This window comes from Vidua macroura, chromosome 5 (genome assembly GCF_024509145.1).
Source record: "Vidua macroura isolate BioBank_ID:100142 chromosome 5, ASM2450914v1, whole genome shotgun sequence".
NCBI classification, from domain to species: Eukaryota; Metazoa; Chordata; class Aves; order Passeriformes; family Viduidae; genus Vidua; species Vidua macroura.
Window position 1 is genome coordinate 40,634,436 of NC_071575.1, and position 22,730 is coordinate 40,657,165.

Sequence of the window (22,730 nt, forward strand, 5' to 3'; positions counted from 1 at the left end):
CCAACATTTATCCCACTTTCCTGTCAGTTAAAGCCTCCATAGCTTAAGTTCATACATAGCCTGGGTGCTACCAAAACTGCAGCTTTTAATGAAAAAGAAAAATAATAAAAAGAGGAAAATAAGGTCATTTTCCCTACCTGTGACTAATATTATGCTGCATGTAGCTTAAGAGTTGCTCTGTAATGAGGACACACTCACTTGAATTATGCAGCTCAACAAAGCTATCTCCAAATTGGATGGCTTTACTGCATTGCTGGCTTGTAGCAATGCCAGTCAGATGCAGACAGGCAGACTTCTTAACCTTCTGTCTGAGAAGATTAAATCCTTAACAGTGTGTTTTCTTCTCTCTCCCTACTGACTCTTATTACCCCATCTTTTAAAATAAGCAACAAAAGAACCGTTAACAATCCACCTGAAAGAGAAATTCTGTTTTCTAGCATTTCTAATGTAATAAATAGGCCGGATCTCCAATGATACAGAAACAAGTATCATCTTACAAAGCTGACAAAACATGAATAGGTAAACAAGATCCTCCCATACCTTCATAAATAACAGGGCAAAGGACCAAATACTTCCCTCGTGTGCAAGCTGGCCCTTACCAAACAGTTGTAGGGAATTCTTACAGTATGTACAAACAAAAAATAAGAAATTCTTACAGTTTGCACTGACATAAACATCTGAATTAACTAACCCCTGTGAGAGCATGTGACTGCTACCACTTGGAAAAATGAGCAAGGTCATTCAGTGAAAAGACTTTATTTTTGTCTAGGATCAACTACTTTATATGGCTTTGCTACCAAATATAGAAACATTACCCCATCTACAAAGGCACTATTTTTAAAGATTGTGTTTTTGGAAGAAAAATAGAATTGTTTTTTCTTCCTAAAAGATCATTCCAAATGTGTAATATTAAGATCCAAGGTACATGAGATGAGAAAAGAACTGATCAACCACATTCTGGACCAACCATATTCTATATAATGCTTAACTGCACTAATTTTACTGGTTTTAACTAAGCAATGCAGAACTTTATTTTTAAAAAAATTCTTTTTAAATCTCAGAATTCTAGGATTATTTAGTAACTCTGGTAAAGCTGCTAGCCCTATTTAATTCCCTACATAAATTTTAAAAGACAGTTGAAAAATACTGTTCTAAAATAAGCCATGTCTAAAATGAGGCAGGAGATTCTTTTAGAAACTATGAGCAAACGTCTGATTAAGATGACAAGCCACATGGAAACTACTCCCAGAACCAACCAAATTTGGCAGACAAGGAACCATGACGAACTGCAAAGGCACGCAGCAACGTAACAAAAAGTTTGGAATCATCAGCAAATAAGACAGAAAGCACTTGTGTCTACTCATCAAGGGCAAGAACATAAGTAGGACGAATTCTAAGCATTAAATTCTGGATTCAGATGAGTGGCACTGTGACAAAGTGGGAGTGGAGATCGCAGCTCCATTTACAGGTGACTTGCCATAAGCAAGCCGTATCAGTAAGGCAAAGTATCTGGCTAGTGCGGATTTCTCATTCTGACTTCTATCTGTCCAGAGGGCACATCTTCAGAATGGTTTTAATAGCAACAATGGAGAAAGAGCTAAAAGCATGACATATATAAGGTAAAGCTCTATACTTTCCTAAATGTTGTATTTAGGGTCAGAACACTTACAGAAACTACCTTACAGCATATATCACTAGCTAACAGTTGACTTTCAGCCTTATCTGTAGATAACTATTGTTAGATTTGGCATTTTTAATACACAGCTATGTTTAAGATCACTGTGCCTCCAGACAGTCTTTGAGCTAAGAGGGTAATGACTGAAAATTCAGCTCAAGCAGGAAAGACAGCATTTATAGCTAATTTGTCAAATATTACAGGAAGCTTAATTAAGTCTCATTTCTGTTTCCAGGAATATTACAATGCACAAGTACAGCTACATCAACTTGGGCAGGGGACCGTAAGATATAAATTATACTTTATCTTTTGCATAGATTGTATCTGTCAAAAGAATAACACCAAACAAATCTAGTCAGTGAACACACTGAGCTTCCTCAGAAAAACACAAGCAAATTCTGAGCTCACTTGTGAAGTTTAAGCTCCTTTTTTGACCTAGCGATGCACTATTTACCGCGAGCTGGGGATCGTGGCTGAACTGAACTCATTACGCACTTGGTCAAGCGCTGCTTCCCCGAGCCAGCTATTCCGCTGCGCGCCCCGTTTGAGTCAGGAGCTGCCGCTACCGCGCAGGACACCCGGAGCCAGGGGCTGCGCCGCGCCAGAGTCCAGGCGCTGCGGCGGCCACGGGAACGGCACGGCCAGGATGCGGCCGGGATGCGGGGCCGACGAGTGCTGTCAGGGGTTCGCTCCGTGACACGGGGACCGACCCGACCGACCGCCGGCCCCAGCCCCGCTCTCGGCCGCCAGCAGGACCCGCGGGGTCCACCTCAGCACCGACCCGCTCCCCTCCGCTCCCGCCGCAGCCCCGGCAGGTGCGGCCCGGCCCGGCCCGGCCCGGCCCCCCACGCCGCCAGAGCCGCTCCTCCCCTCGCCCCCGCCGCAGCCCCCCGCGGCACGACAGCGGGGGTCGGTGTGGAGGCGGGGGGCCGGGCGCAGCTCCTACCTGCGGTTCCTACCTGCGGCTCCTGCGGCGGCCGCCAGCGCCAGGCAGAGCGCGGGGAGCAGCGGCGGCGGCGCAGCGCGCATGGGAGCGGCCCGAGGGAGCGAGCGAGCGGCCCCGGCCCCCCCGCCCCGCGGGAGCGCAGTGACGGGCCCGCCGCCCGGGGAGCATGACGGGAAATTCCTGGGCACCGGCGGCCAACGCCAAATATGAACATGGAGCCAGAGACTCCCGCCGCACGCCCGGCACGACCCGGCAGCGCGGGGAGGCGGCCGGGACCCTGCCCCATCCCGCCGCCGCGGCACGGCCGAAGTGCCCTGTCATAAAGGGTTAAAGGGTGCGCTTCGGACGTTCCTGCAGTTCCAAGAGCCCCGGCCGGAGCGCTCTGGCCGAGTGGAGCCAGCGCTGCCGTGACCCTCGGCTGCCTGCGCGGCGCCGGCCAGGAGCGGGGACAGCGCTGTCAGCGCCGCAGCGGCTCCGGCTCCTCACTTTATCACCGGCCCCGAAACTACGACAGCGCTCAATGCCCACCGTGCCTAGCTTCCAAAAAGGAGGGAACTGAACGACATCGAACTTCTTCCTCCTGCTGCTCTCCTTCCTCACGCGACACGTATATGTATGCGGGACAAATGAATGTAAATAATGGACTTACACAGCCTTCTTTGTTCCTCCTACCCCCCCAAACATTCAACCTGTCACTAGAACAATTCTCAAAAAAACTGTAAGATAATGACAGGAAAAAAAGCCAACTTCTTCTGTTACTCTATCAAAATTGCTTTGATGACTCTTTGTACCTCAAAATACCAGAAAGAGGCTGCCAGCACAAGGTTAAGGCTTTTCACCCCTGTCCTTAACAGGGGAGACAACAGAGCATGTCCACGACTTGGGAAGCAAGGTTAATGTCTCTGCACTCCCTGTGTACAAAATCAGGACAAAAGTCAAGCTGACAGTTAAATGAAACTCAGCTGTGTGTGCCAGCTCACGGCAGCACCTGTTCACATCCTAACAAATACTAAAAATTAGTTACATGGCTGTAACAAACCAATCTCTCCCTCCACCCCAGATAAGAAAAACATTTGAGTCAGAGACACCCAAATATCTAGAAGGTGAGACACATATAAAAACCCCTAATAAACCTTTAATTCGAGTTTGGTTTGGTTTTTTTGTTTGTTTTTTACAGGATAGGGTGACAAGTTACAACAAACATCTGATTTTTCTCAAATGTTCAGGTATTATACATATTCCCCTGTTTTGCAGGAAGGGATATTGGTCAACTTAACAGTTTAAGGTAAAATAAGCTGCATAATAGTACATATTACAATTAAAATGTACAGTGTTTACAAGAAATATATATTAGAAGCAAGATAGATGCATTTGCATCGAGGCGACCTTTTAAAATGCCACAGCTATATTTACATTCACTCTTGCAACAGGTCACAAAATGGGGTCACTAAGGTCAGGTTAACAAATCACTATGATGCACATCAAATACAACAAAATTAGTTTATACACATATATATAATACATATACATGTATATTATACATATACATATATGTATATAATAAAACTCATCAAAAATCTACCAGACCTGGCACAATCTACTTACCCATCAAAAATATGTACTTGTCCTTGGTAAGTAGAATTCTGCATGGCTGATTATATATTATATATACTCATTCATTAGCATCTGAGACATAAAACTGAGGATTTAAAATTTTCCGGTTAACAAACTTTCCAATAATAAACATGGTGCCCACAAAAGCACAAAGGTAAGGCACAATAGGATTTCCTGTTGCAAAACAGTGTGCATCATGTTTACTTAACTGTAAGAAAAACGTGCATTATTTGTGCAAGTTCATGCTGCAGATCCATCATATCTACAAAGTAAAGTGAGTTTCCGTAAAATTTGTGGGACTGATGTGCTTCCAGTCTCACCTCCCACAGGACGTTCAGCCGGATAACTAGGTAAAATGGTTGTAGGAGTGGGGATTAGTAAAGCCAGTAATCTTAGATTTGCAACTAAGCTTCTCAGCAACAATTTTGTACTTCTAGGTAAACATTAGTAAATTTACAAGCTTGGAATCACAAGATTTACTGTCAGCTGCACTAGTTTGCATGAGCCAAAATTGTTGCAAGGAAGGAATTTTAAAATTTTAACACATAAATGGATAATTAAAACATGTTATAATATACTGGGAATGTCATTTAATCCAATGGTATTTTGTCACAGCCCTGACACTTGTAATAATAAATACAGCTTTTCACAAAATATTTTTCCAGTATCTGCCAATTGCTTCTTTATTGCTCACAAATTTGAATTAATTACAATTGGTATCAGACCTTTCACACAAAATCAGTCAGGTATTTTATATAAAACCTATAAAAGATATTTAACCTGTATCCAACACTTTTAAGTATTTGGCCTCTTGTCATGGTACAGCCAAAACCATATAAAACAATAGGTTTTGAATAAAATAGGAAGCTTATTTACTGCCTTGACGCAGACATTCTCACAGAACACAACCCTTTTTGCCACCACCAGCATTTACATTTATATACAAAACCCAGTACATCTGCAATCAGTTCATCTTCCCTCACATTAATATGCAACCACTAATGCCAAATTCATTTTCCCCATACCCCAGCTGCAGAAAAAGATTCTTATATAGCAACAAAAAACTAATATTGACTGAATTTTTTTTTTTAACTTATTCATCATCAGGAACTGTAGTTTGCTTGTTACAAAATACCCACAAGATTATTTCACAGGAAACTATGGAAATACAGGAAGTCTTCTTTTCTCCATGCTTTTGTATTATCAAAAACACTTCTTGGTGCAAAAATACGTCACCACATCTGCAAATGTATAATGAAATCAGTATTCCTCATGCAAAACTTAAATGCATCGGTTTACTATAGCCCCAGAAAACTTTTTTGGAACAACTTGTTTTCTCTTTTTTGTCAGCTCAGTATTACTGCCTCATTTGCTAAGTCCCTTTGGAAACAAGACTTCTGGAACGTTCAAACTTTTATTTAATTCTTTAAAGTATTACATACAAAAAGCACTAAAAAAGGAAGACGGCGGCCAAACAGGAACATTCCTGTTGCAAGTAACAGTCCTAGCAGTTGTAGAAAGTTTTCTCAGGAACTTCCCTGAGAATTAGTTGTGCCTGTGCGAAGACGCAGATGTGACATAGAGTTCATGTGTTTGTTTGATGGCTTCAGTGGAGTGTTACAAGTAAGAGCCTGGGGGAAACGATGATGATACCGATCTAGTCGCAGGTATTTTACTGTTACCAGCTTTCCTACAAGGCAAAGAAACAGAAAAAGAGAAACCTAGTTCAGTATTATTGCATTTTGCTTCACAATGTGAAACACAAATATGTCATTACATCAAAATTAGTTTACCAGTTTTTTTTTTTTTTTTACAGCTCAATACTTTAGATACAAAACATTTCACCATTTAAAAGAACTCCAACTGCACCCATAGGTAATTTCTACCCATGTTTTGTTATAAACTCCCATTCCTTACCATCAAACCAAGAGCCATGTAATGCCTTGAAAGCCTTTCCAGCATACTCCGGGGAGAGACACTTGACATATACACAGCCCTAAGGAAGAGAAAGAGGGATTTGGGATTTTTGCAAGCCCAGCTGAAAAGGATGAGCAAAGTATTAAGATGTTACTGGAAAGACACTCACCTCACGTGAATTTTTGTCTACGGCAATATGAACAATTCCATCATTATCACTGCACTTCTCCAAGATTGCTTCTTGAATTGCTAGATGCCAGTGATCACCTATTTCCCTAGGCAAACAATGGAAGATTGAAGGGATTATGTAATTTTTTAAACATTCACAACATTCTCATACTTCCCTACTGAGTCTGGTTTCTCTGCAACTTTACATAATTTTCTGGTAAATGCCTGAGACAGATTAAGTACTTTTCCTACTGAATACACTGTAAATTGGCTCCTATAGTCCACTTCTGAAAATTCAACCCTACAAATCAAAATGAATAACCTCTATTTGGGGGGTGGGGTGTTGTCCTAAAATGGGCTTATCCAAGTGGTGCTTAGACTGATAGTTAAAAAAACTTTTACTGCCTTGCACAGTAAATGTCTAGAACACACAAAGTCTGATACTGTGATGTGAGGGTTCACAATGTACAAGTGAACAAGTTGGACAAGCTGTTCCCTTGATATGATTCCTCCCTGACTTTTGGCAGTAGAGAGATGATTATTCGCTGTGCTAACATTAATAAAAACAAGTTAACCAGTATATTCCCAGATGATTCTCAAGTCAAGAAAAAAAGACCTGTTTCATGGGGCTGCTTCTAACAGCTACTGGTGTATTGCTGAAAGGAATTCAGTAATTATTGTTAGTGTACAGTTACTGTAAGAGCAGCTAAAACTAGTTTTGTTAAACATACCTTGCACCCACAGCAAACGTCAAAACAATACTTAACAATCTAATCACAGACTGGTACATCCCGTGTTTTAGGTGGATGAAAGTATTCATCCCTTTCAGGTCTGGAACAAGAACATAAGCCTCCTTCCTCTAATGACACAAGCAGATTAATAATACAGTTTGTCTTGCACTGAGGGCTTTGGACTTCTGTTTGTGTTTTCTTTAAGATAACTCCAAGGGTATGATAAAAACTATTTCCTTAAGCAACAATCCTCTGAAAGACAGCTCACAGAAGAAGAATGCACTAGGGAGTACAATATGGAATTGGATGAAGTATCCCACTATGAACGTAATCCAGCAGTCCAGTAATGGAACTAGGTCTACTTCCAAAAGAAAAGGTCTACAAAGTCAGTGTATTAGAAGCTGCAATGCTCAAAACAGCTGACTGGACATAAGCACTAAGGACAAGTGTCAAAACACAACTCCTAGTCTAAAATTGTAGAGGCTTTTTAATGCACCTGTTGGGCATGGACTGGGTCAGTATTGAAAAACACTGAAGCTTACAGCAAAGATATAGGCTAAAATGAGAGATTGTTCTGACAAAATAACATTTCAGTAATTAGTTCCATTAACAGCAGACATTTTGAACTAACATTCTGAAACAGAAAAGTAGCCAATACAACATACCAATAAATATTACAGTGAAGCTTCAGGAATGGACTTATTTCAGTACCACTCAGACTAACCAATACAGCTCACAAAAACTCCTTTGAAGGACAATAAGGATGTTGATATTACTTAAAATTCTCTGCAAATCTCATGTTTTAATCCTCCTACAGGAAGATCAATTTGCTTCCAGAAGAACTCCTGAAATTTCAGTCTTGCTCACCCTACTGCAACCTGAAAATTATTATAGAAGCCACAGAAGCTGGTGTCTTTGACCAGTCATTAAATCTTAAAGACATTGAGAAAAGGTTTTTGGAGTACTTCTCTATACTAGAGGTAACACGGTCTTCAGCTAAATGAACTAATAGCTTTTCAGTTAATAAGGCAAGGAACTAACGTGGCTAGAAAAAAGGCTGAAGAAATACATCCAAACTTTGCAATTACTTGTGTCTGTACTCTGATATCCTTCTCTATTTCCTGTCCTAATCAATAGGTTGTGTTATTGAGGTAGCATCTCACATGTACCCTATAAGACATAGGATATGTATTTTTCCCTTGTATAATCACATTAAGGAATAAATTACTTCAGAGGAGTTATTGGAGTCCCTGTATCTCTTTACAGTGGACAAAGAGACTTCAAAGCTTAGACAGGATTATCTGGCATAACCTATGTGTTAGTTCCAAACTCCTACGATGATCTTGTCCAGAGCCAAAGGGGATATAACAAAATAGTGGAGCAGATGAAGATTTAAAAGACTACAAAAAAAATTAATTATTTCTCCTTAGCTCTTGGTACATGAAACAAGGCTTTTTACTTATTCATACATAGTACATACTTCCGAATTATGAGAATTACAAGAGCATTAGAAACCAGTATGCAGCACTAATTTGTTCCCACTGCAAAAATCCATTTGCTTCAAAATTAGGCAGTCACAGTGCCATAATGTAATAAGTTATTTAAATTCAACCTTTTAAATGCAAACTGTGCAAGCTTTGTAGCAGTCCAAACACTCCAGAATATTGAACAATACTTGAAAAACTTAAAATCTGTTGTCAGGCCACGAGTCTCCTCTGTCAGCTGATACAATTAAACGTTTACAAATTTAATTAATGGAGAAAGATCAGACATTGCTCCAAATAGTTTGACTATATGCCACATCCTTCAAGAAGTGAGCCAAAGACACAGAGCAATACAATGAAGGACAGAAGACAGTTAAGATTTTTTTATGTTTTCTCATAGATGTTAAGAGAAACATTTTTTTAAGAACCTGTGTTTTTTAACATCTTCATGTCTCTTCTCTTCTTCCAAACCCCTCTCAGAGGTAAGAAATGATCTCCCATTCTTCCAAAAGAATGCAGAAATACACATAGATAACTGTTTTTACTTACATAACTGGATCAAACATATTGCGAATCTTAAGACAGGGTGTCAAGCTGTTCGGTGGCGAATTTCTTCTATCTAGATGAAATGCTAAAAAGAAAAATAAATTAAATACTAATTATTTACAGGCATAATACCATTTAAAGAAATGTCAACATTATACATTAATACTTTTCTAGTTTTACTCAGAAGAAAGCTTATTTCATATTCAAGCAAATTAGTTTTGCACAGTCTTCTACCACACTGAAGAAAACATACTGTATTTAGCTGATTTTTTTATACTTAAAACTTCTACATTTAAGGCACTCTCTTATATCCAGGCCAAATGGAAGGAATTCAGGATATTTTTAAAAATATCATATACTTGAAAAGAAAGGACTTCTACTACATCTCCATGAAAAGACACAACACCTGGAGTAAATTTTTCGAACTTGAAGTTAACCATACAGTTCTAACTGCCTGATGAAATTTTCATTTCTTCCACTTTTGGGGCAATTTGCTGCCCATCTGGCTAATAAATAAGGAGACCTTAAGATGGATGTTGCATTACATTTGTAGTGCAGTAACATGTCAAGAATGCTCTACAAGGACAAAGCTTTTATAGCCCTAAATGATCACACATGATCAGAAGCTTCTAAAAATCTGAAATGAGACATACCAGAGGATAAAACAGATATAAGAAGAAAAATGAAAATCAAAAATAACAGGGTAACTCAAAGCTGAACAGTGCCATGAAATACATTCTGAAATCCTAAAATAAATATTAACTTCTCTAAAGTTCACAAGTTCTACTTGTCAGAGTCACAAGAGAAGACTGTACCATAAGAAAAGGAATCAGGGAGCACTTCAGATTCAGATAAGGCAGCTCTTTGCCTTGAGACGGACCAACAAGTCAGCAGTGGAAATGAAAGGGGATAGCCTAGTAAAACAACTTTCATGGCTTGAAGGAAATTTTACTTTGAAGAATGAGATAAGTAGATTCAAGGGTTTAAACATAAGATTAAAAATGTCAACAACAAAAAATGATGCTCCAAACTGCTGCTAATGCTTCTCCTTTGCAATTCTACTTTAGAAAAAAATTTTCTTGACACATTCAAGATGTTACATTCCAAGAGTCAGATGTGTCTGTTTTGGGCAGATGTTTGTGCTTCTTACTGCTGATCTTTTAAAATCTTGAAAGTACATCCAAAATACATGAACACTGCTTCTCTTCTGTTTACAACCCAAACAAAAACCATGTCACACAGACAAAATTAAGTCATGTGGAAGACACTGCTTGTGAAAGACAAGAACTAACCAAGGAAAATTCACTGCCTGGAGATACTGCATAGAAACCCTACTTCTTATTCAAATTCCCAAGACAAATGAAATACGATTACCAACTAGAAATCAGAAAAGGTAGCCTCCAATTCTAATATCAAACCTACTGCAAGTTCCCCAAATAACTAGAAATGTTCTTATTAAGAATACACACACACACAGAGTGCAAGTCACCAACACCTGTAATAACTGTTTTTCTCTTGGGAACAGATTTCTAAATATGCTGGTGACACTGTATCTATCTCTAAGCTGCCTATATTTTAAGGACAAGTCCTTTTTCAATAGCACATGGTTTTGTAAAGTTTTTTGCCCCTTATTAAAAATTATACATAGGGTATACAATAAAAACTTTACAGAACTAAGCAACATTGAAAAATACATGGACTTACCTTACTTATGGAGGTTGGCTCCAGCAGATCAAGGGTGGGGTGAAATGTCACCAGCATATTGTACACTGGGGCACCACACCATACTGGAGAAGGTGATCTGGGGTGGCCTAGTCATGGACCTGGACCTGAAAAGGTGTGGGGTTGAGGAAATTATGTGCTGATTGTTTATAATTAGGTTTATTCAGCACATGGTTTTAATCTAAGGATGAAGAACGGTGAGGTTATTTGAAGAGATCCTAGACCCAGAGGATCAACATTTCTGCAAGCTGTTTATGAACTAAAAAAAATCCGTACTGATATTTATGGAAGCAGCTAAACCATGAGCTATCCAAAGGAAACTAAATGGGGAATTCACCTTTAGTGCAGTTACCTATATAAACCAAGGTTTGCCTGTTCCAGTTTCTAATAACTTTGATGTCCTTTTGACTGGAAGATCTCAGGTGCTAACTGATATAACATCAGCCAGAGCCTACCATCAGCACAAGACTAAACTGCTTCCAACTTAATGTAACATCCTACCGGTAGAGAAGTGTGCCCAGAGCAGTGCAGTTTATGAAAATAAAGATGAACTCTGTCTTTTCTCAAAAAAACTTCTCAAAATCATGGTAAATTAAAAGTAATTTTTGCAACTTAGATGGAGCTTTTCATGTATAAGGGAAAAAAATTACCATGGAAATCAGTGAGGTGTGAAATTAATGCTACAACAATAATAACTCTTAATATGTTTATTAGAAATGGCACCAAAGAGAGAGCGTAGAGAAGACACAGGCAAGTTAATGCTGTACCTACACAGAAAAACTGAAAATAGCGTAGTTAACTGATGTCTCTTGAACTTCATTTCACATCTGTAACAGCTGATTCTCCCCCTCCCCTAAAAGAAGTTGTTTCAGTGACAAAGCTGTTCGGAATACAGTACTGATTATTTGAAAAGTTACACTGGTGTGGAGCATACAAAATATTCTTGGTAAGGGCATAAGTAGACATTCTTGCAGGACAACAGTCTAAGCTACACACTTAACTAAGCTTCTCACACCTTTTTCTACATAGGTCTAAGGAGTAATGCTTACAAGATGAAGATAAAAAGGCAGAGATGAAATAGGAAAGCAGAGACACAACTTTCTGCAGTAAGTCACTGGTGGGAAAAAATTCAGGACTTTCATAAATTCCCCTTGGGGATAACTGAGCACTTTCAAGAAATGGAAGCTACTTTTTATTTCATTTAAAATGCACTTTGTTTTACTACCTTAAACTGAATATCACTGTATTATTCCAGATTTGAAGAGCAGCAGCAGCTAAACACATGTGCTTTTGTCAACCCCTTTATCACTGTCTATAATGGAAGAAGTGTCTCTGGCACTGGCTTCAAAATGAACATCGAAGAGATTGTAGTACAGCTTTCCATGCCCCTTGAATTACTAATAGATTATTGCTAAAGGAATTTGCAAGTATCATCACCATGGGTTACAAGACACCCCAAAATATCTTTATTGATGAACCTGATAAGGCTGAACACTTGCCTCAAATATAGGTAGCTATGTTTCTTAAAACCAATTTTTTTCTGTCTTAAGCCATGGATCACTGCAATTTATTAAGTACTAACCCTTCTTATCAAAGGCAAAGACACAAAGAAAAAACAATTACCTGAAAATGTTAAAATTATGCCCTTTCACACATCATGAGGTTCTTTAATACACATGGAAGATACTGAAATTAATATCTTACCAAAGAGAAGAGTATGGCTAGTTTATTCAGCTATAGAAGACAAACGTAGGATGGATACGGAATTTTACAAGCAGCATGAAATCCAGTTTTCTTGCAATAGTTAAGAGTATAATTGTGGTTTGGGGGTTTTTTGTTTGTTTTTGTTCAGAGAAAGGATTATGTTCTCACAAGCCAGGGAGGAGGGGTGTCATTCACAAAAGGGAACAGGTTATCTTCCATGCTGCAGGATGAAATATCACCCTAGATGTGGTACTTCAGAGAACCTCTTTATCTCATCTCTAGAGCTATCACGGAACTTCAGCTTGTACTGTTAGCTTAGCTACACTGCAGCCCTGCCTATCTAGTTTTCTTCAGAGCTCCAGTTATCAAAGGTGTGATAGGACAATTGTATCTGTTCCTTCAAAAGCAAACTGAACACACTAGAATTGGTTCTCTCCACTGATTTAATGAAATCACTTGACATGATCAAGATTGTTTCTCAATTGACTATTCTCTCAGTACACTGTTTTCAAAATATTGCATTTGCCCATCCTATATTTAGCTTACCTACTCTTTTTTTTTTAACAAATACAAGTACTGTATCCAGTAGGTAATATTTCAAAGGGATGGCACCAGAATTTATTCTGATCCAGAAAAAAAATAAATACAAACTAAATTGTCAAAACACAGGCTGCATCCTGAAGGACTGGACAAAATATCACAGTGATGCTTTAACACACTGCTAACAGACTGCAGGCATTAGATCTCAGGCAAACTACAGGTTCCACAGTTAAAATGTACACTATCATTCCTGGATATCCTTGTATATGCCGACAGTCCTTTCTGAAAAGGGTTTCTTCTTCAATTGCACATGCTCAGGTATTGTTCTCTGCTATAGAGCACTACCAGATTGAGATCTGGTTAAAAAACTGCAAACTTGAAATTTATTCATGAGATTCAAACCCAAGAATTCATTATGATTTTCTATATGCTGAATCTGTTCAGGGCATAGCAGTCTTGAAGAGTATCTAGATTTATAAACTTCTACATTCAAACATCAGAACTGGAGTACGAACTTAAATTCCAGTTAATGTATACTTCCAAGAAAGGAAGAAAGTAACACATACGTGTAGAATTTCTAACATCAGGAAAGAAATAGCTGTGCAAAAAGCATGAGACTTATGTAATAGAACTATTTCCAACAGTCCTTTGAACACAAGGAGTGCAAAATAGAAACAGCCTTTGCATGCGAAAACTGCCTTTGCCTGCTGTCGTGAGCCATTGTCATTGCAGCCACCCCATTTCCCCACCCTTCTGTTAGAGCCAAAGTATGCAATTTCAATTCTTCAAAGATCTTCACTAAACTTCAAACATAACAAGAAAATTAGAAAAATTGCACTTAAAAGGACTGAAACAGAATGGATTTTGATACATCCTATGCAATAGAAAACAAGAGGTCTTAGTACATACTCTAAGCAACATACAGTTAAAAGCCACAGCTGAGAGATCAAGTTATTCTGTCCATATTTGCAATATGCTGAAGTAGGTATCAGATGCTCAAACTGGGATGGTACATAACAGTAGCTACCACAGCAGTCTTTCTAGGAAATTTTGGAGACCACTGTTTTGTTTATAGTCTTGAATGCATATTACAGATAGCAAAACACCACCTGAGCTATCACACACTGAGGCGTCTCCAGGTGAGGAGAACCCAATCCGATTTCTAACACAGAAGAGAAAGTCATGGAATGAGTTATACTGCAATCAAACAGGACAAGAGAAACTGAGAGCAAATGAGCAGCAAATTTAAACTAGAGAATGATGTTTCCCAGCCTGCATTGAACAATACACTATGTAGAAGATTCAGATTTATAATACATATATAGCTTGCAGAAGCTGTGTTCAATTTAAGTGTTTGAAATTCCATTGTGGCAGTACTCAGAGATGGAACAGAAACAGCTGTTGCCAAAACCCACCATTTCTGTATTGCAACTAAAGCACTTGCACATCCCTAATATCCTGGAAAGAAAAGGTTCCACAACTCCTGGAATACAGTTCATATACACATCTTACTCATGAAAACTTTGAGAAATTGAGAAATCAAGCAATACAGTTGTTACAGTAGAATGCCACATTACTACTACTGCAAACAGAACCTCAAGCCTGCAGTAGCATTCACATGGTATTTTTAAAAAAAGCAGCCCTCATTTCCAATGAATTACTTAAAATGAGAAGTGTAATGCTAAAACCAGTAATATAAGTTTGAGAAGTATATAATGATATTACTTGCTTTCACACTCGGGCAGAGATAGAAATGACCATTCTTTTTTAATTGCAAACCAGAATTCAAGTCCTATAGTTCCAATTTTTCATTGACCAAAAAAAAGAGCAAACCAAAACCTGAAGCTTAACATGAAGAAAAATAGAAAAAAAAAACCAAGAAAGGTCTTTCAAACCAGGAAAATATGACCATTGCAGACATATAACTGCAAACCTACTAGATTCTTGCCACTTGGTTTCATGATAAAACTGAAAAGTGACAGACCACTGAAAAATCCATGTATGACAAACTGCCTTCTCTATTAAAGCAAATGCTTTACACCACAGAGTCTGAAAAAAAATACAGTGTAGAAAAACATTTATGACAGAGCTAGAACATCTAACACTATTAGATGTTCCAAATGCACATTTTCCTAATTGAGGAGTCTTTTGTCCTAGCAGTTTCCCTTTTAAAGTAATTATCTCTTCCTCCTAACTTTGTCTTTAGGCACCTTAGCGACAACTTAACTGTAGGAAACTTAAGTGTGCAAGATCCAATTTATCTGCTGTCATATACAACCAATTACATTACTAACAGTAACTGTAAGGCATGTCAGAATTTCATCAACTAAAGAGTATTTTCTTTTTAATTCACAAAAAGGAAGAAGTAACTCACTTTGGCTAAATAACCACTGCATTTTTCTGCAGTAGCTATAACAAAAAAGCTCATTTTCCTTGAAAACAAGGCAGACACAATGCACCAAAAGTAAGTTCATAGAACAAGATAATAGAGAAATAGTACTGACAGTTCATATCAATCCTTAAATTCATGAGAGAAAACAAGCCTTTCATGCTTGTTTTCAAGCAACAGAGTACCACTTGTAAGTTAGATGCAGAAATTAAGACAATTATATCAGCAAAATATATCTTCAATACCTTGGCCTTGCCACACTTTCGAAGGTATTACTAAAATTTTGTCACACGCTGCAGAAGGTTGCATCCACTTCCAAACCAAGAACTCGGCACCACCTACTCTTCGTGTCTCTGTACGAACTCTAGATTCATTTGCCGCAAGAAAGTCAACTGCTCTGTTCCAGACTTTATTCATCTTCCTCCTTAAAAATTGAAGCAAGAATTACAAAGTTAGCATTACAACAACCTGCATAGTTGACATCCACCAATGCTTTTCCTCCCACCTGTGCCAACAGGAAACACCAAAATACTACACTGTGCAATCTATTAAGAAATTAAGTTATTTCTATCTGAAATTAAGTTAGTTGACCAATTTTTTTTTACTGAAAGGGGGGTTTTCCCCCCTTTCAGTACTTCTAGTGAGAACGTACCTGTCCTGAGGTGGTATTAGAGAATCACGCACATGTAAAATTGGCATGTAAGACTGCAACTCTTTATTTTCTGAACATGCCTCGCTGTGGCTTCTTAGAACATCTGAGGAAACCATAAAAAGAAACCAAACTGATAACTATGTGGCTCATGTAAACATTAAGAAAAGTATCACTTCTGGCAATTAACACCTACTCTGAACACCCCTCGCAATTTCAATAGTTAGGTTTTTCTGGCGTTTTGAAACATTGTTTTCTCTAAACCATTCTTCAGGCAAATTAACCAAACAGTATATCTATGTATCCCAAAAAACTAAAAGTAAAGGAAGGTAGTTCTTACAGTTACTCTTGATCAGTACTTTTTAAGTGTTAGCAAAGATGGCCATCTTTGAAAATAAAGCGCTTTCCTTCCACCTCAACAAAACTTGATTTGCAGACAAAAAAGGCAGGCACATGATTAAAATAGAACAGTTCTGATTCCTCTGCCATCTCTGTATTTATCGTGACTACCATAAATGAAAGTAATAGAACAACTTAAGTAAGACTACAAGGCTACAAACAGAACCTACTGCTAACACTGTGGCTTCAAGTAGAGAGAGGCAATTTAGTCACACATACTATTTTGCCAAAATACCTTCTGCTCAAAGTAATTAACTAAAAAGCTGCTTTTTCTATGAAAAATCATTAAGGATGATATTGAGAGCTACCACACTTTTTTGGAGTGGATATTTTAACTGAAGTTAGCTGAAAAAACCATACTTCAGTAAACAAACATTGCATTTATATTTATATTCAATAGTAGGACAAAAAAACTGCCAAGTCAATGGCAACATTATAACCATGTTGATGTAATTCACAAATTACAAGCTTTATGTCAAAAGCTTTGATTATGTTTAATGGATGGGGTATTAAAAAAAAAAAAAAAAGATAAACAAAACACATGGATCACAATGGACCAAGAACTCTAAGAGCATGACAACTAGTAAACCTGAAGAAACAGAACTAAATTAACAGTTCTTTGAAAGCTTATATGACACTGATACAGATATATCAGACACAACTGAAAATGCCATACCTATGATTTTCACCACCATATCATACATCTGCTTTGTTTCTTCTTCCTCTTTTGCCCAACGGTATTTCATGTAGTGTAAGACTCCCCAGACCATTGCTATACCTGCATTAACATGCACAGTACACTTTAAACAGTATTAGAGCATTGGATATTTAACAGAGTTTACAGGGCATACTTCAGAAGTAGACTGAACTATCTAACAAGCACTGTACATTCCAAAGATAGTGAAATACACTGTACTTGCTGTCTGTATTTTATACTCTTACACAGGAACACAAACTCTTCCACTTGAAAGAGCAGTTACTTCTAGGAAAACATTTAATTGTTTTAAGAACAGCTCAGTATCCCAGATCATCTTTTCTGCGCTTACTTTTTAAACGTCCTGAAACAACAGTGAAATATCCTCAAAATTAAGGCTATCATCTTTTTAATGAACAGTTTGCTTTTTCTGATCAGTTCAACATGAACTTTTGAAAGCCACAAGATATTGCTCTGGCAGGGAAAAAGATTTCCCGAAGAATGAATATGTTCAGCTGACTAGAGAAGCAGATGATAACAACCAGTGTGGAAATACAGTGGTGCAACAGAAATGCAAATCAAACCCCAATTTAATCAAGATACCAAGAGAAACTCTAAGTTTTATGGTTGAATAAAAACTTTCTCTAAACTTGCTTTTCCCCATGCACTTAGATAAATATGAGTTACAACAAAAAAGATTGATTATTTTATTAACTTACCCCAAAGCAATATTGATAATCTGTGAGTTACATTAACAAACGCACGGCGAAAACGACACCTGAAAGACATCTTTGGACTAGTGGATTCCAGATACTTCACATCTGTCACATTAGTGACATCCATCTCATTAGGGTCATTGCTCAAACACCTATTTAAAAATATACAGTACTTATGAAAAAGGATACATTCTCTTAGAAGAAATTAAATTAAGAAATAAACACCACTTACTTTATGCCAACATCTTCCCCACTATTCAAAATCCACTGTAATGATGTGTTAAGTACACTTTCATATTCTGGATCTAAATTCTGTCAAAATACAATATTAATCAGTAATTTCATAAATAACCAGGGACTTATCATGCCAATAGAACTGAGACACTGCACAGATTAGTAGTCAAAACTGTATTGTTTCATTCCTGATACTTCAGATTCTGAGTATGTGTTCACTGCATAAAGTAAATCTATTTATGCTACAAGCAGTTCTCAAGATTCACCAGTGTCCCTCAGACTAAGGACTATTTGAAGAGCCAAGCCATACTCACTGCTTTATTCATGACTCTAACCTAGACTAAGAAAAAACTATTCAGCCACTAGGCGGCGATCATTGGAAATCTACTCCGAGAGTGAAACTTCAACTAGATCCAATCTCCACTGGAAATGCCTCCTATAAAAGCAGTTCCATGCTCCATTTTTTTAAGAAGCTTGAGTAAATATAATTTTAACAGATATTTTGAAAAAAAATCCAGTATTTGTAGAACTGACATCACTACATAGACATTGACTTTTTAAAGAATTATTTGGTATCAATTCTAATAAGATAAGCACTGCTGTCTGACCTAAGGCTTTCTCCATAGCTCAATCCTGCATGTTCTTTTGCAGAAAAAGTGAAAATGGAAGTTACTGTTGTATTTGAAATTATAGTCCCCAAAAGTTTTATTTTCATCTTTCCTCTGAACCTCACATTGGCTTAGAATTCAAGCATAAGTACTTAAGAAAAGACAGTAATGGTTTTATTTTACCTTTGAGATTAAAGTATTGAAAATTTTATCACTGAACATACAAATTCTGCAAAGCAACTGTACGGTTAAATAAGACTTCCTACAAAGCAACAATTTTTCATATTAAACTTGAGCTTCCTAGCAGAGCTAAAACAGTTATGGCAACAGTAAACAGTTATGTCATTCTTTCAGCATAACAGATAGGCAAGACAATCAGCTCTAGGGCATCACCTTAATTTTTTCCACAATGCACTGATTTTAACAGATACAGATTATTATTGCCGAACCATAAACCAAGTGTTAGCAGCTTCTTTGGGATGCTCTAAATCATTGCCCCTTTTTGTCTATTACGTACATGTTTGCCATAACATAAAATTTCTACACATTTGTACATTAAATAAATCTGTTTAACTCCTCCCCATCCAATCAAAGAAATCTTACACTCTCTGCCTCTTAAAAGCTTCAAGTAGTTTTCCACTGAAGGGTACACCGACATAGGCTAAAATAAACCCTACAGCTGTCAAGACAAGGCAAGAGTCATCTTTTATTTGGGGAGTGAGGCAGGGCAATAACAGAGAGTGGGTTTTCATAATACTGCACAGTGATCAAATTAACAAAAAGGCCTTTTTTTGACCATTTCTCTTTAAAGCATTAATGAATAACCTCTCCAAACAGCTGCTATCAGGCTGCTTGCCCAGATCTACCCATCAACCTTTCTCCATGAAGAATGGAAAACAGTATCCTTTTCTTCTAAGTCTCAAAAACCAATACAGTGATTTCTGGAGAAGCTTCTAGATATTTGAGTATTATAAATTTAGTATTTTCATGTTGGTCAACTATTCCCATCAATCCAAATAATCTCCTGGTGTTTTACTGAAAAGAGAAAAAAGCCCTGCATGTCACCGAAGCACTACTAGCTACACCTTCATTGCAATCAAGTCAGTTTTTACCCTCCCTCTCCCCAAATGCCCATTACATCCCCAAATAAAAATCATATGTAGCATGTGCTAAAGTCATCAGTTCTGATAATTTCCAAATAATATTCAATACTAAGTCAAATTTTAGTCAATACACTAGATATGAAAACAGGTCTTACAAATTGTAACTTATACAGATCTTCTATACAATGAAAAATAACTAATTTGCTTACTTTTAAATATGCAGCTGCCTCCTGGACGGAAAGGTTTCTTTGAATAGAGCTGCCACATTCATGTTCCCCTGGTAAAAGGAAAGCTTTTATTTTGATCTATTTATTACAGCATCATATAAAATAAAATCACCTAAACACCAGCTTATGGTTAACAAAATTTACACAAGCAGCCATAGCAGTACAGTAGTTCTCATAGGTTCCACTAAAAATATGGAAAAAATCTCTGCACAAATTTCTCCTTCAAAAGAAGCTAAAAAACCCCGATGATTTTCAGAACTAATAATATGTACAAATCACAGCAATGTGATCTCATGTATTGCTCAGAAAGTGTATTTTGGTATTTACACCAAAAGCAGAATAGGTAGCATGAAGAACTATCAGAATGCCATTACCATAAAAGTTACTGTACCCTGACTCAGCTTCCAGATATTTTCCTTTAACTCTGAAACCTGTATTATCTTTTATAGAGCCCAAATTCCATTTGAAATATATCCGTAGTATTTCAGGCACTAAGAAGTTACTGCATTTTAGATTGGCCTGTTCTGGGAACTTATTGCTTTCCTGAACATGCACAAAATCCCACTATAGCTTGAAATGGGCGCTTTTAACATCTTCTATTGGTTTTGGAATGTGTGCAGAAGTAGCAAGGAAATAAGGTATTTATATGCGTAGTCAGTCCTCAGAGCAATGTGCCATCATCTCCCTGGTTTTCTCTGCTAAACTAAAGGTACATGGTTCATGTAACGAAAAAATAAGTAGCGGAAGTAGAGGCAGTCATATCAACACAAAGCTATACAGAAAAGTAAAATATCTAACACCAGTTTTTCATCTATCACTAGGCCATCATTTCTGAAGAACTGTCAGCAATGGCAAGTCACTTTTTTCCCTGATATTTCTTTTAAAAAAAACCCTAAATCTTGGCATCTGCAACTATGCTTTTACTGTGCCAAAACAATAAAATAGGAAACAACAAACCCAGTCTTTCACTGGCTCAGCGTTATGGCTGCCTTACCTTCTTCAATCTATGCCAAGTTGTACTATTCCCAAAGCTATAGCAAGGCTAAGAAAATTTAAGATACTTATGCTTCTGTAAAATGTAAACCTTCACTTATATTGGAATATACTTTTAAAAAAGCAGTTTCAAGTATTAGCTCCTTACACAAACAGGAATATTCAAGGCAATGTGAGCAAAATTAGGAAAGACTAGCAAGTTATGGAGAAGCATATTCATGCCTCATTCATTTGGAGTTCCAAAGAAATACACATTTCTATGAAGCCAAAGCCCTTCTCAGACTGCTGAAGTTTTGTTCAGTACACTTCAACAGATTTTAGAGAATTTGGCCTTGCAAGCACATTAGCGTAACTGGGATGCTCTTACTGTTGGGATATAGAGAAATAGGAACAGTGTATGTAAGAGTGCTTATATGCTAACTGGCCTATAAGTGCTGCTGGAACTAAGCCTGTGTGCATGCATGTATTTTCAAACGAGTGCTGAGCAGAAAACTTTACAAGTTGTTTCACTTGAAAATTAGCATGCAACATCTAAGGCTTTCAAAGTGCCCAAGTCTGTCAGGATCTGTGATATTTAAATGCCCCCAAGATTGTAGAAAGTCTCTGTCTTTCAGCCCCGCTGCCAAAGAAGGAGTCGTAATTCATCTGTGCTGGTTTTCAAGGTTGTTTATTTCTTCTTATCTAAAATATTTTCTCTCTGACCTGCAGCAGGTCTGTCTCGCAGGACAGCATGCAGGGATCTGCCCCTCAGTGGGATGTTACAAACATATACTAGAAACTACGTGTGCTATATTTACAACAACGTGCCGATATCTATCACCCATGTTCAACAGTGTGTCCCCAGCCTAAACCAATAGAAAAATGCCAACACCACAGTGAAACATGGAAGGCATGAAGAAGAAGAAAAAGGACAAGGCACAAGGCACGCCCAATTTTCCTCCATCTTGCCCCCTTTGAACCCCTTATCTAGAATCCTAAAATTCTACTTTTGCACCCGTGCCACACTAATTACCACTTACATCAAACACTCAGAGCTTGTAATTCATCCTGTAAGATTGAAAACTCTTCTCCATGGATAGAGATCTGAGAGAGTGTCTCTCGGGGCTCTGTACAGGGGGGTTCCTGACCCCCTGCCAGAGTCCCAGACCTTCCAGGGCAGCCAGAGAGGGATGCCCTGGATTCCCACACAAGTCTACTGAAACAGCAAAACTAGACAGATCACTGCTGAAAATGGACACCATTTTCATAAAAACCCACTCTAATATTAGAACTCAGCACCTGAATTGGAGCTATGGGCTTTTCTTGTATGTAATTTAGGCAGACTTTGGTTTTGTACAGCCTAAACTGTACAGCCTGTAAATTTACATGTGTAATCATCAGTGATTTCATGCTTCAAGATTAGCAGACTTGGAATAACTATACATCATACTCATACAGTCTCTGGTGTAAACATATTATTTTAAATCTAGAACTGATGGAATAAATACAAGAAAACCAAAACATACCTCTGTAAAAGCCCTATGTACAATTTAGATCTGATATTAAGTTGTATGATATGAGCAAGTCTGACAGGTATACCTACATTTAAGCCTACTCTCTTGTTTGTTAAGACTGAAGTCTTTCTGGGATCTTTTTAATACAGAGAAAGCATGTCAGTCATACTTTGAACCA

The 22,730-nt window shown here is 37.9% G+C and overlaps 2 protein-coding genes across 3 annotated transcripts in view; both read right to left on the minus strand.

Moving 5' to 3' along the window:
* The window catches only part of MSRB3 (methionine sulfoxide reductase B3), a 79,668-nt gene extending 76,833 nt beyond the window's left edge, over positions 1–2,835 (minus strand). Inside the window, exon 1 of the mRNA XM_053978544.1 lies at positions 2,635–2,835. Within this exon, the coding sequence (XP_053834519.1) occupies positions 2,635–2,835 (201 nt within the window). The remainder of the gene's footprint in view (positions 1–2,634) is intronic.
* Positions 2,836–3,714: 879 nt separating this feature from the next.
* Positions 3,715–22,730, minus strand: part of LEMD3 (LEM domain containing 3) — a 38,875-nt gene continuing 19,859 nt past the window's right edge. The window contains exons 4-13 of one of the 2 annotated variants that reach the window (XM_053977874.1): positions 20,049–20,116; positions 18,127–18,206; positions 17,898–18,046; positions 17,161–17,262; positions 16,089–16,191; positions 15,682–15,860; positions 9,085–9,166; positions 6,322–6,427; positions 6,153–6,231; positions 3,715–5,925 (exon numbers count right to left, since the gene is read on the minus strand). In XM_053977874.1, coding sequence (XP_053833849.1) covers positions 5,762–5,925; positions 6,153–6,231; positions 6,322–6,427; positions 9,085–9,166; positions 15,682–15,860; positions 16,089–16,191; positions 17,161–17,262; positions 17,898–18,046; positions 18,127–18,206; positions 20,049–20,116 — 1,112 coding nt within the window. In that variant the 3' untranslated portion in view covers positions 3,715–5,761. Of the gene's footprint in view, positions 5,926–6,152; positions 6,232–6,321; positions 6,428–9,084; positions 9,167–10,785; positions 10,911–15,681; positions 15,861–16,088; positions 16,192–17,160; positions 17,263–17,897; positions 18,047–18,126; positions 18,207–20,048; positions 20,117–22,730 lie in introns of those variants that run through there. The other variant, XR_008437160.1, reaches the window with a different exon arrangement.